The sequence below is a fragment of the Trifolium pratense genome, linkage group LG2 (assembly GCF_020283565.1).
Source record: "Trifolium pratense cultivar HEN17-A07 linkage group LG2, ARS_RC_1.1, whole genome shotgun sequence".
Classification (NCBI taxonomy): domain Eukaryota; kingdom Viridiplantae; phylum Streptophyta; class Magnoliopsida; order Fabales; family Fabaceae; genus Trifolium; species Trifolium pratense.
Genome location: NC_060060.1, coordinates 60,370,887 through 60,384,983, shown reverse-complemented (window position 1 = coordinate 60,384,983; position 14,097 = coordinate 60,370,887). Strand labels below are relative to the sequence as shown.

The window sequence follows — 14,097 nt, the reverse complement described above, 5'->3', positions numbered from 1 at the left end:
AGGTCATACTATAAACTAGACTTAAACAGTCCAACCATCTAGTTCTAAGGTTCTAAGGAACATTGCAACTAGACTTGAATGCCAAAATAACAAGAATTGAGTATTTAGGTAGAGTATTTTAGACTCAGGTGTATTGAGTTGCATTCCCCCACAAAATTCATTTTGGTTTTTTAAAAAAATATTTCCACCACAAAATATCCTCATGCTTTGTATTTCGAAACCGCTTACCCCAAAAAACCTTTATGTCTGCTATGCTTTTTATATACATTTTTATGAACTCTACTTTGCTGCAACTATTTTTTTTCTCATGTGTACGACGGAAGTGAAGCCAAGATTAAGTTTCTCTTTCATTGATACATTTTTGCTCTGATTTGCTTGAGTTTCTTTTTCATTTAATTTGTTATTGAGACTTATATAAAAAAAATTGTTATTGAGACTAATAAAAATTAAGCTTAATTGCATTTTTGATCTCTTATCTTTATTTTAGATTTCAAGTTGGTCCTTTATCTTTTAAAAGTTTCAAATTGATCCCTTATTTTTTCTGCAGGTTTCATGTTGGTCCATCCGGTCAAATTTATCATGTGTCCAGTTGTGGGGGAAAAAACAACCAGTTGGAACTAAACGTTCCTTTTCTGCTAATTCAGGGTGGCACTTACTTCTTCCATTTTGTTTTACCAATTAAAAACGAGAAATTGAGTAGAAAAATAATATGTTTATTTTGATTAAATATATTTTAAATTCTATAATATTATCAAGTTTAAAAAAAATCTCACATTATAAAAGATATGACATGAATATATGTTTATAAGATATGACAACAATTACTTTATAAATTAATTTTGTAAATATATGAGTTACAATCAACTCAAAATTTTAATGATGATTCTAAAATTTGTTAAGTCATCTGCTATTAATCAAGTTCCTGCTATCGAGCCACCAACTACATATTTCCACACACCGAATCCATTAATTTTGGGTGTAATAATGTGTGTGTTAAGAATCTCGATGAAGGACGAAGTTAAATTCATCTCAAAATTTTAAGATATTAAGTCGTCGCAAAATTATCACAAGAGTTTTTTTTTTTTCTACTTTGAATAAACATGCAAGTGATTTTACCTATTGAAACAAAACATGTTTTAAATAATTATAAATTAAAATGTCTCTATATTATGCAGTCATGTTTACAATATTATAAATTAAAATTTTTAAGATCTCTATAAAAAATTAACATAAAATAAATTAAATATAGATAAATTTTTAAAAATTTAAAAACTCAAAATAATTCAAAAATATATATCAACTTAATAGTAATGAGTAAAAATGCACTTATGGGAGTAAATAATACAATTTTATAAAGGGTCGAAAAATGAACTTAATGATTTTTTTTTGGAGTACACAATTAGTTTGGTCCTTAAACTATAACTTTTTATTCAATTTGGTCATTAAATTATATAAACATAATAAGTAGTCTATAAATTATAGAAAATTTGTTAATTTACTCTATATTATTAAAATATTAAGGACTACATTGAAAAAAATTAGGGTTAATTACATTTTTGGTCTCTTATCTTTATTTTTAGGTTTCAAGTTGGTCCCTTATCTTTTAAAAGTTTCATGTTGTTCTCTTATCTTTTCTTCTGTTGTGTGATAGTTATTAAATAATAGATTACCGACAAAAGATAACTTGGTTCGTCGCAGTATGTTGCATTTGGAATATTCTTTATTTTGTGCTGGTGGTTGTGAAGTCGAGAAAACTTCTAATCACTTTTTTTGTTGTTGCGATTTTTTTCAAGTGTGTTGGAGTAAAGTTCACAATTGGTTAGATGTTAAAGGTCCTCTCTATCCAATGTTGTCGATGATCTGTGATGCAATTTTATAATGTTTGTGTTTTTGGTAAGTTCGACCAGACTTACAAATGGTTTGGTTGGATTGTTGTTGATAACTTTAAAAAGAAAGAAATAACATGTTTTTTGTCCATAAAAGCATCATTTGCGAAGAAGCTAATCGAGAATGTCAAATGTGTATCATGGTGGCGATTAAAGTCTAGAATAAAAGATTTTGTGTTTGATTAAGTTTGAATATGTGGTGGTCTTACTCCTTAACTTGTTTGGATGTTCGACTTAGATAAATTAATTTTTGTGATCTTGTATATTCTCTTTTTAACTCTTTGTAAATCTTCGTTTATTAGGCACATCTTGTGCTTAATTAACTTTATTTATATACATCATTTAGCTTCTTAAAAAAATACGAATGTACCAAAAAAAAATGAATGTTTGAGATAATTAATAATTTTACTATTTTTAATTAAAGTTTAATGAACATACTTTGATAGTACATTTTTTCACATAGACGTTTTTCCCCACTCAAACTCAAACCTATAAAGTTTGGGTTTCCTCAAACTCATCCTAAATTCGAGTTGGGATAAAAAGTATAACCCAAAACCTATACCCAACGGGGATCGGGTATCCCCAACGAATTTCAGATATCCCCGTTATACCTCTTTTCCACATGAATTTATATTATATATATTTTAGTATTTTTTATTTTTTTAAAAAAAGTTAATTGTCCAAAATTATTTTCTCTCAACAATATTTTTTTTAAATAAAGAAAAGAAATAGAGAAAATGGTTTGCTTAATACTCAAATTAAAAATAAGAAATAAACGTATGAATATAATTTAAGAGATTGTTTAAGCGTTTCTAATTTAAAAGAAACGAAATTTAATTTTTAGTATAGGCGGGGTGAGTATCAATGTACCCATTACCCACCTCAACCCCATCTTTGAAAATCGGGAAAACCCAAATTCGAACCTAAACCCAATCAACTCAAGTTTTCCCATCAAATTGGTTATGGTTTGGACGGATACCCGCATGTATGAATTTTATTGCCATGTTTTTCGACGCCATACCATTAAACTATTAAACTGAACTGCAGTGAGGTGATTTAAAATAATACTTTTTTTTTACAATATTAAAATAATACAAAATTATATTACGCTCTTTTAATTATATATTATTTTCTGTTTTAATTATAACCTATTTGTGTTGTAGCAGTACCTAAAACTAAAAGAACATCTACCTATTTTCTATGTCTCGCTTAAAATGGGATCCCACTTGATAGATAGTGTGATCCTTCCTTCCAGTGAAAGATCCGTGCTAAGGTATCTGAAAGCGCCATCTCCATTAACCATTATACACACAAAGATCGAATGAAGTAAAATTATTTATTTTTCTTTAACAATTGTATGGTTTAAGAATTTTATATTAGAAAATTTTGCCATAAAATTACAAGGCAAACTATTATTAAAATATTAATGAGTCATGCTAAACAGTGGGGCACTTGTTAAGCATAACAAAACAGGAAATAAAAGACACAATTAATGCTTAAAAGATACTTCTTCTGACCTTAATTATAAGCAAATTTCAACTTTTTAGATTTATTGAATAACTAATGTATTTGGCCTTAATTATAGACAAAATACATTAGTTTTCCAATGAATCTAAAAAGTAGAAATTTGTTTATAATTAAGGTCGGAGAGAGTAGTTTTTTACATTTTACATGCATTGAATGCACAAGTTTCGAAATAAAATTTCTTTATTTATATGCTTAATTAGTGTCCCGGTGCACTGTTTAGCATTTTCCAATATTAATTCCATACTAAAAATGAATTGGTCTAAAAGCATCCACAATGGAGAAATCCAATTTTGAGTACTTAAATGGGTCATGTGTATACACATCACTCATTTATAATTTTTTAATAATAGTACATAATAAGCACCTAATCTCTCCAACACAGCACCTCTTAAAAAATTCTAAACGAGTCCCACGAATAACTATCTCATCAATAACTCTACATCTTTATAAATGGGTCCCACAAATTCTATTATCTACTATGTGAGAGAGAGTGTTTATTTGAGAAGTGATACTTATTTGGTACTAAAATGTGTTGTGCTCCAATGGTAGTACATAATAAGTACCATGAATATCTAATAGGTACTACACCATTGGAGATGGTCTAAGTGTTAAAAGTTTTAACCCTAAAAGCAAAAATTTAGTTGAAATGGGAAAATTCACATTGCGTGTCTCACAAGTTCACCAATAGAGAATTTTCCACATTGTGTGCCGCGTTAACTCCCAAAAAAGATTAGTGATTGTTAAACTGCAAGTAAAAATGTCATATTAATAACATGGCAACCCAAAAAAGTGATACTAATTACATTATTTTTTCATATAAAAATTACCTATTTTAATTGCTACAATGAATCGCTATGATTTTCCATTGGTGTTGAATTAGGAACAAGAATATGATTGGGTAGATCATTATTGACTGCGAGGAGGATCGTGTCTATTTTTAACTTTATATGGACGTAAGTTAATTTCAGTACTTTTATTTAGTTAATAAGAAATTGACTCGTATTTTATAAAAAATGTGAGTTCAATTTTTGATGTTAATGTTATAACTTCGTTGATAAATAATTTTAATTAAAAAGGAAATGAAGGTAAAAGTAAAATAAGTTGATTAATTAATATATAAAGTGTTATGTTTTCACAGTCCCCATAAATATATCTCAATTGATAAAAATATTGAATTTTTAATTATTAAACTATTTGTAAAAAAAAAAGTATTTTTCAACAAATTCTTAAACCAAACTAGTTTTTTATTGAATAAACCAGACAATAAATTTAAACCTTTTAACCTTTTCAAATTCAACTATCTAGTCCAATTACATCCTTTGAAAAAAACTGCTAAATGAGGAGTGCTAGCAACACACTCCAATAACAAACACACTCTAACACACTCTCTTCTATTAGTTAAAATTTATATGGGTCCCATAAAAGTTATATGGGTTCACATTTTGTTATGGGACCCATGTGAATTTCAACCAATAAAAGAGAGTGTGTTGGAGTGTGTTTGTTAAATAGTATGTTGCTAGCATTATTCACTGCTAAATTTAAACTTGATATTCCCACCCATACCTCTTCAAAATGGGAGCCACGTCATCAATAACAAATCATTTTAGTAATGTTTTAATATGAATTATTGGTATATCTCATAATGCTTTACCAACAGAAAAGGCACTTGAATATAAATTATATATTAAAAAATAATACAGCTAAAAAATACCCCAGATTACGTGAAAAAACAAGTGACACGCAAGAAAATTGTCAATAATAGCTAATAGCACACCACACTTTATGCAAAATAAAAATAAAACTTCTAAAACTATAAGGAGAAAAAAATGCTAGGGGCTCTGAGTTGGTATCATATATTAATTAAGCAAGTTGAGAAAAAGCTTCTCAAGTTGAACCAATTTTTGCGTCCACGTGATTATTACTATATTAGCTATACTTAGAAACACTTCTCGTCACAAACATAGTGCGACACAACTGGTATTTGATTTTGGGTGTGATTCTCAACCGGTGCATATAATGAAACATTTGTTGAGAGAGATTAACTCCTTAAATGGATTTCAGTCACCTCGAAGGAATTATTCTCTGTAATTGCGCGCAGAGGATATTTTTTGTTTAAAAAAAAAGACTTAATTAGTAAAATAGTCCCTTAAAGACATTTTTGGTTTCACATTGGTCCCTTAAAGAAAAAAAATATCCGAATAGGTCCCTTAAAGAAAAAAAGGTCTGAATAGGTCCCTTAAAGACATCTCTGTTAATCAGTTTGATCCTTTCCATCCATTTTTTCGAGGACCAAACTGATTAACAGAGATGTCTTTAAAGGACCAAACTGATTAATGGAGATGTCTTTAAGGGACCTATTCGAACTTTTTTTTTTCTTTAAGGGACCTATTCAGTCTTTTTTTTCTTTAATGGATCAATGTGAAACCAAAAATATCTTTAAGGGACCATTTTACTAATTAAGAAAAAAAAAACTTCTTGTCTTCTTTGTTTTATTTTTGTTCTTAATTATTTTTTTCTCTTCAAATAAGTTCTATTTTGTTTTCTCTTTTTATTTCGTACAGTACTATTTCAAGATGGCCACTATATGTATTATTAAATACGCGTCCTAAACAGCTATAAATAGAGCATGTCTTCAATGCTCTTCATAGTGCTACAAAATATTATCATTATTTCTTCTATAAAAACAAAACAATTATCATCTCTTCTAAGCAGAGAGTAAAGAACAAATTCAAGATGTCAGATACACTTCGTTTAGCTGTTGCTGTTCTTGGTAATAATTTGTTCATTCATTTCTTATTTTTTTTTGTCTTGACGGTCGGATTTTTAGAAAAAATTCTTAATAATTCAGAGTGTGACTGGTAAATAAGAACGTCGGATCAAAGTTGTTTCAGGCTTTCAACCAGCATTAGAATTTGAATTCTTTCGAACAATTTGTTCATAACTAAAGCTCATTAACCATTTAAGTCCAAATAATTTAGTTGTTCATTCATTAATTAGCTTAAGCTTAATCATTAATCTTAGTTTGGATTAATTAATGTTTCCTTGGCTTACTTTAATTAGCACCTTACAAATGGTTCCTCTGTGTTCTTGCAGGCAATGCTGCCTCAGTTTCACTTTATGCTGCACCAATGTAAGTTACAAAAACATAATTAACTTCATTCTCTATTAACCTTTGGAGAAAATGAAGTGTTGAAAGCTTAATTATGATGATTATTTTTCAGGGTTACATTTAGAAGAGTAATAAGGAAGAAAAGCACAGAGGAATTTTCATGCATTCCTTACATAATTGGATTGTTAAACTGTCTTCTTTTCACATGGTATGGATTACCTGTTGTAAGCAACAAATGGGAAAATTTTCCTCTCGTAACGGTTAATGGCGTTGGAATTGCTCTCGAGTTATCGTATGTTCTCATTTATTTCTGGTATTCTTCCCCCAAAGGAAAGGTAAATGATTAAGCTATCTATGCTTTTCATGTGTTTATAATGTTTGCAAAATGTTGCACCCAAATTCACTTTTCATTACTTCAACTTAATTTCTTGCAGAAAAAAATGAATGAGCAGTTACAGTTTTTAAAAATATTATTTAACGAAAATGGTGACGTTGATGGATTATGAGTATCATGTCACACACGATAATTTTATTGAAGCTCTAAAGTGTAACATTTATCGAAATTATGATGACTTACTATGTTTCACTATAGCACATTGTAATTCTGTCAATTTCACTGTGAATATAAATATTGCACAAATTTTATCATCACGTGTGCAAATCATTTAATTTATTCTTAGTTATAAACAAAGTTCAAATTCATTGAATAACTGACATATTATAGATCAGATACATTATTTACGGTAACAGAAACAACAAAAATGTTGGAAAGAGAGAGACTAATGATATTTATATGATTGATTGCAATTTTTGCAGATGAAGGTAGCTATGATCACGACACCTGTTCTGGTTGTGTTCTGCATAACTGCAGCAGTATCAGCTTTTACCTTACATGATTCTCAACACCGAAAGTTACTTGTTGGTAGCATAGGTTTAGGTGTTTCTGTTGCATTGTACGGTTCTCCATTGGTTGCAATGGTGAGTCATTGTTTTTTTTCTCTCTTCCATTTAGTTAGGACCAAAACAGAGGAACATGTTTTGTGACAGAGTTTATTTTGATTTTTGCAGAAGAAAGTTATTGAAACAAAGAGTGTTGAATTCATGCCACTACCATTGTCTCTTTGTGCTTTCTCAGCTAGTGTTTTCTGGTTAGCTTATGGAATCCTCGTTCGTGATATATTTGTTGCGGTCAGTTTTTTATCTGACCTAAAGACCGACTAATCTGATGCACAATAATTTCACTTGTTAATTAATTAATGTTATTATTGTTTTAATTAATTTGTGGTACTATTGTTACAGGGTCCAAGTGTGATTGGAACTCCATTAAGCATTGTGCAGCTTGTGGTTTACTTTAAATACAGGAAAGAAAGGGTGGTGGAAGAACCAAAAATGGAGGATTTGGAAAAGGGTGGGTTAGAGTTAGAGAAGGTGGTGGTGGTGGAGGTAGATTTGGGGAAAGTGGAAAAGATTGTCACAAATTGTGAACAATGTTAGTGAGGGATTAAGGTTTAAGATTTTAGAGAGATATATTGAGATTCCTTCTTTTATGTATTTTTTTTATCCTTTGTGTATAATGTAACAAAATGTCCCCTAGGCCCTAGTGATGGGGGTGTACTGTAGTAATCAAATTAAATTCTTACTTCTCCTTAATGCTTCCTTTTCTTGATGAATGAAATTATACTGCTATGACTTTTTTTTAAAAATTTGGTATCACAAATTCGAAAATATTAATTTCACAATTTTTTCTTACCGTGAGTATCTATTTAATTTATAGTTTAGAATAGAATTTCACTTTATATGAACTAATCTAATATCAGATGGATTTGAGCTTGAGACATTGGAAAAAGTATACTCTAAAATTTCAAACTTTATGTATAGTGGTAAAAACTTTATGTATACTCTAAAATTTTGAACTTTATGTATAATTTGGTAAAAACACACAGTTTCATATTGTTTTGCATCTTAACTATTGATTATCAGATTAACGAACCAGATTAACTCATTTTACAAAATCATTAAAAATTATCTCAACTACACAATTTTAATTGGACGACCCTTATTACAGTGTCCTGCTGCAACAACAGAAAATCTTTTTTCCCTATACATAATTATACACAGTGTATCTTTGTTCTTTAATATACCGATGAGTATGCAAGAATCATATTATATGAGCCAACACAATTTTATAAAAACTGTTGTGACAACTGACAACTAGTAACAAAAGGTAATAATAACGAAAGACAAACGATGATGAACACAAGAAGTTTGATAACAGAGTTCCCCGTAAATATATCTCCGACCGTAAAATTCGTTACAACTATTTCCATTAGATGAATGAATGAATTGGTGTTTCAGTATTACAATCAGTATTTATAATAATAATAATAATAATAATAATAATAATAATAATTTGCGTCAAAAAAAAAAAAAATAATAATAATAATAATAATAATATTAAGGTCGTAAAAACCCCTGAACCATCCTGTGGGGGCTATCGCCCACACACCCCAGCACCCCCCAATTCCTAATAAAATATATACGCCATACTCAACAAAAACTATATATCTCATTGTAGTAATTTTGACAAATCTACCATAATTTACTATAATACCATGAAAATAGTTTATAATTATAATCCATGAGTTAATCAAGAGGCAGCCAAATTATACAGGAAAAACCCAGCTGCATGAGTATCTATCGAGCAACTGAGCAAGTTAACTGTTAAGTTATGATACACCATGTGTTTAGTTGTCCTTTCTCAATTTGCAAAAGTGACTGCTATTATGAACGAAGAAGGTTGGATTTTCTTAGGTTGATGTTGACATAAACAACAAAATGTTTTATTTATTTACATAGAAAAAAAAAATGTACTTATTCATTGCTATATAGAGTATAGACATATTTTTAAAATAAAAATATTTCTAGTTGATTTCATTGATCATTATCAATAGGACAAGATGATCATAAAAAAAGGATGGGGACGACACATTTTTACACTTAGATAGCTTCTCTTTCCCCCCTACCCATCTTTTTTATCGCCTCGAATTTTCTTTTTTGCCCTTCAACAAAAACTTTAAAATGCATTTTTTGAATTTTTTTTTGGATTGAATAAAAATTTCGGAATGTGTTTTCAGAACTTTTCCTGAATTTAAACTATAAAAACTTCGAAAAACTTCAAAAAATGCATACTGGATTTTTTTTCAAAGGCAAAATCGAATTTTCGGGCGAAGATTAGTTTGGTCCTCAAGGAAGGATTGCAATGTCCTAATAAAATATGTAGTGGCATGATCAAAGCCGATGATCGTAAGTTATGTCTTCCATCACAATGTCAAATGAAACTATCCATAAAATCGTGCGCCATGTGAAACGTAGATCGGATTTTGGGGGAGAAATCAGTGATGGAAAGAGAAGCTATCTTTACACTTATCATGCTTTGTCAAAAAAAATTGTAGGCCCAACCTATAGGCCCACTAACAAAGTCCAGCCCAAACTCACTAGAACCCAATCGTTGACAAGGCTCTCCTTTTTTTCCAACAAAACCGGCAATTTAATCTCCCATACCGCCACGTATCACATACACTCACAACACCAACAAACGCAACTCCATGCAACTCGCCACGTAGCAAACACAAAATTTCAACACTTTCTCTCTTCTCTCTCACAATGTCTCTCTCTGCAACAACCAAACCAACAACACAGTAACAAATTCTGTTTCAGACAATGGTGAAACTAGCTTCAGCAAGAGAATTTCGTACATACGGTTCAGGCCTAACTAAAAACCGTTACGAATATATTAACGCCGGTCTTTATCTGTTTGCAACCGTTGTTCTCTGTTCTGGTTTTGTGTCTCAGCTTTCTTCTGAAGCCCGTTCGGGTCTTGTGGTTATTCTTATTGCTCTTGCGATTATTATTATTGTTAATCTTCATGATATTCTTGCTCATTTTGCTGGGATTGATTTTCGATTATCTTTGATGTCTTTTGATCTTCAACTCTTTTTTGTTGAGTTTGCTGCTCCTGTTGTTCAGATCCTTGGAACCATTCTTCTCTTTCTAGCAATTCTATTCATATTCATTCAGGTACGTGCATGCTTAAAGAGTTATGTTTTTGTATCTTAATATATAAGGTAAGCTGATTAGTGCATTTCTTAATTTGAATGCAAGTTTGATAGATAGAATCATATGATATGACACATTGATTTTGTCAAAATTATATCCTATAGTTGTAGCTTCAATAAAATCACGATGATTTCATCAAGCTCACATTGTTTTTAAGAAGCCAAATTAGTCCACTCAAATTGGATCAAGCTCACATTTGTCTCCAAACACATCTTAGTTTCTCTTTTAGAGAACACTAGTGCTATATCTCGTGAGAGTTTTATCTCGCGAAACTCACGAATGTATAGATCTGTTCCTCTGCGCAAAACAAATCCATGAATCCAACACTTGTTACTCAATATATCTAGCTAGTCACCTACTAGCTACATATATACAATTTGCCACTTTAGCATGCACTAAATGTTTCTACAGCTTGATGTCACTGTTGCAACATCAAATTGATTACGTTTTTTATTTTAAATTTTTTAATAGATTGTTCCTATATTTTTTTTTTTTTTCACCACATTATCCGGCACTCTGGACTCTCTAATCAGTTCAGAGGTCAGTTCTGACATCAAGTGGTTTCAGTCTACTCCCGATTGTAGTTGTGAGAATCGAACTATGGTCCTCCCGATCGTAACGAAAATCATGAAGAAATCAAATATTGAGCTCTTTTTTTCTAGACATATCTGCTACAAAATCACTCAAAAATACAAGTTGTTTTAACTTTATGGACTAAAAATTGAGTGCAGAATAATTTTTTAGGGACTAAAAATTTAATAAAAATTAAGTAAAGACTATACTTAGAAGATCACCATTTTATAGGGACTAAAAATATATTTAATCTTAGACTAAAAAAACAATTTACCTATTTTTATTTTATTGCATTATTAAGATTTTTTTTTACAGCTATTAAGAAGTTGCTGAGTGACTGGACAATGATCATATGTATATGATACAATATAATAGTATAATAAGGCATGCAACTTTGTGTTAAAAAATGATAAAATAAGGGCTACAGCGCATTCGCTATATTATCACGAAAGTTTTTTCCCTTGATTTAGCATTTGCTTCAGAGAAAATAAGATACGCACTAACGGTGAAAAATTATTTTAGTTTTACGGTGTCATCTAATAGCAATTGTGTATCCCGCCAAATCATTCCACTACATTGTACTTAAATTGTATGATATGATGGAGAAATGTTTGATTTTTGTTAGATTCTTAATTTACACTAATAAAAAATATTCGTTAAACTATTTTTATTGGCAAATGTTAGTTGTTAGTTTGTTAAGGGGAGGATAAAATGTTAGCAGTCGGGTTTGAACGTTGAACCAAATCCATACTACTTCTTTGTTGGAACAAACATATGGTTAGTTTTCAAATGTGTAATCTAGTGATAATATGACTTGGGACAATATATTTTGTTTATTTTTGTTGTTGGTGTGTATGTGACAGGAAGAGAAAGGATATGGTATTTGGAAATTGGAAAAACATGCTATGAACATGTTAGTTGCTGGTCCTGTATTGTGGGTGGTAGGATCGATTCATAATTCGTGCCAAATTTATGAGAGAGCGGATGGCCATGTTCAAATTTTGCAGCAGTTTGTGTATATCCCTTTTTTGATGGGGAGTTTATCATTCATGCTTGGTGCAATTCTTAATTATCGTCAACAATCTAAAGTGTTCAACCACGGCCTCCACTTGCTTGTAAGTACTCTTCCATTCCATAAAGTCGGGGCGTAAACAGTTGTTGTGATTGTCAAAAAAAAGTAATGATTGTTGTGATTATTAAGAAATTGTGAGAATTGGGCTGTAAATGATTTTAATTCATGATTGTTGTGATTATTACGAGATTAGTGAGAATTAGGATGTACCATCATGAGGTATTTATTAGACCTCAAACTAGGACCAAATGACTTAAATCTAATGCCAACGAAGGTCTAGCCAATAGGGTGGCCATTCTGAATACTAGGCCCATCCTCCCACTGCTATGAATAAACATTATAAAAAGAGATGGCCGAAGAGGAAACACTCAGTTATCATTCGACTAAAACTCTAGACACCTGACCTTGGGCACAATGCATTGATGAGGTCAAAAAAGTTCCATCGCGAAAAAGATGTAGACAAATGGAGTTGAATAGTTAAAGTTGAGTTTGACTTGCTAAAAAAATGAATGGTTTGAGAGCTTCACTTATTTGTTTTAAGAGTACATCTAAAAGTTTGGTTTGTTAAAAGTTGATAAAGCTCAAGCTAGACTTTTTAAGGTTACTTAAAATGAATGGTTTGAGCTTCACTTATTTTTCTTAATCTAGTGCTTGGATTGTCAAATCAACGATTATTGTTATTTTAAGATTAGTGAAACAATGAATGTGTTGATTATTTATTCAGGGTGAGACTTGGATTTGGCTAGGCATATTTGGAAGCTTATTGTTCTTTATTGGTGGATTGACAAATGTAATAAAAGTGTTCAAGATGCAACAAATGAATGGAATGATGAGGTTGGAGAAACTACGAGGTGGAGCACATGAGAGGTTGGTAAGTGCAAGGGAAGGAAGGGTTCCCCTGATTTTGGATCATCATCAACCCATAATTAACCATCAACCTATAATTAACCGTCAGTTGCCCGAAGAGACTAAAGTTGATATACCCATTGCTACTCCTTATAAGGATGTCCTTATTGGTGCTGGTCGGACTAAATCATGATTAATTCACATGTAATTTGTTTTCATCTTAATCCTAGCTCATTTTCTCTTAATTTTGTTTTACTTTTGTAATAGTGTGTAGTAATTGTGTTTCCAAGTTTCATAACAAGGAGTAGAAGATACATACGGTGTTAGATTTATACAAATATAATTGTCATTATAGTGTTAAATCAAAATGTTAATTTAGACCTAATGCTAATTTGAAGTTGTAAATTTGGGATTTGTTATTTCTAAAATTTAATGTGATATTAATTCAAACATTACATAGAGATGTTCTAACAAGGTTGTGAGAAACTTTTTTTTTCTTTGTCAGGTAGCCTAGTGGTTTGAAATTTCATCTTTAAAAATGGATAAGTGGAGTGTTCGGGGTTCAAACCGCAGCTCCTGCATATAAAATGTTTACGTCCCTACCAACTGAGCTAAGCTCATTGGGACAGGTTGTGAGAACCTTTATTAGTTTCTCTTTTAACAAATAGTGTAAAGCTGGACTATATGATATTTCTACATTTTGAGAATATATCCCTTAATTCATTAATATATAACAATCATTTTCCAACCCATCTCATTTGCCATCGGAGAGCATGGATGAAACCTACCCTCCCATTTTGATATGGAGGAATTTATGGGCGCATAATAGGTAGGTACAGATAATAGGGGTATGAAACACCATAAAATTGTTAGATAATAATATTATTCGGGCTTTAAGTATTGGGCTTTATGTGTTAGTAGTCTAGTAGTCCATTATGAATTATTATAAATTCTCTTGTAATCTGTAT

General features: G+C 30.7%; 2 protein-coding genes across 2 annotated transcripts; both read left to right on the top strand.

Moving 5' to 3' along the window:
• Nucleotides 1–6,049: 6,049 nt before the first annotated feature.
• Nucleotides 6,050–8,172, top strand: LOC123909302 (bidirectional sugar transporter SWEET3-like). The gene is made up of 6 exons (XM_045960122.1): nucleotides 6,050–6,183; nucleotides 6,507–6,543; nucleotides 6,635–6,857; nucleotides 7,339–7,500; nucleotides 7,591–7,710; nucleotides 7,822–8,172. The coding sequence occupies exons 1-6, from the start codon at nucleotides 6,147–6,149 to the stop codon at nucleotides 8,014–8,016; spliced, it is 774 nt and encodes a 257-aa protein (XP_045816078.1). The 5' UTR covers nucleotides 6,050–6,146; the 3' UTR covers nucleotides 8,017–8,172.
• Nucleotides 8,173–10,242: 2,070 nt separating this feature from the next.
• LOC123909300 lies at nucleotides 10,243–13,425 on the top strand. Its single transcript, XM_045960121.1, has 3 exons — nucleotides 10,243–10,599; nucleotides 12,075–12,326; nucleotides 13,008–13,425. Exons 1-3 carry the CDS (start codon nucleotides 10,243–10,245, stop codon nucleotides 13,320–13,322), a joined length of 924 nt encoding a protein of 307 aa, XP_045816077.1. The 3' UTR covers nucleotides 13,323–13,425.
• The last annotated feature ends 672 nt before the right edge of the window (nucleotides 13,426–14,097 follow it).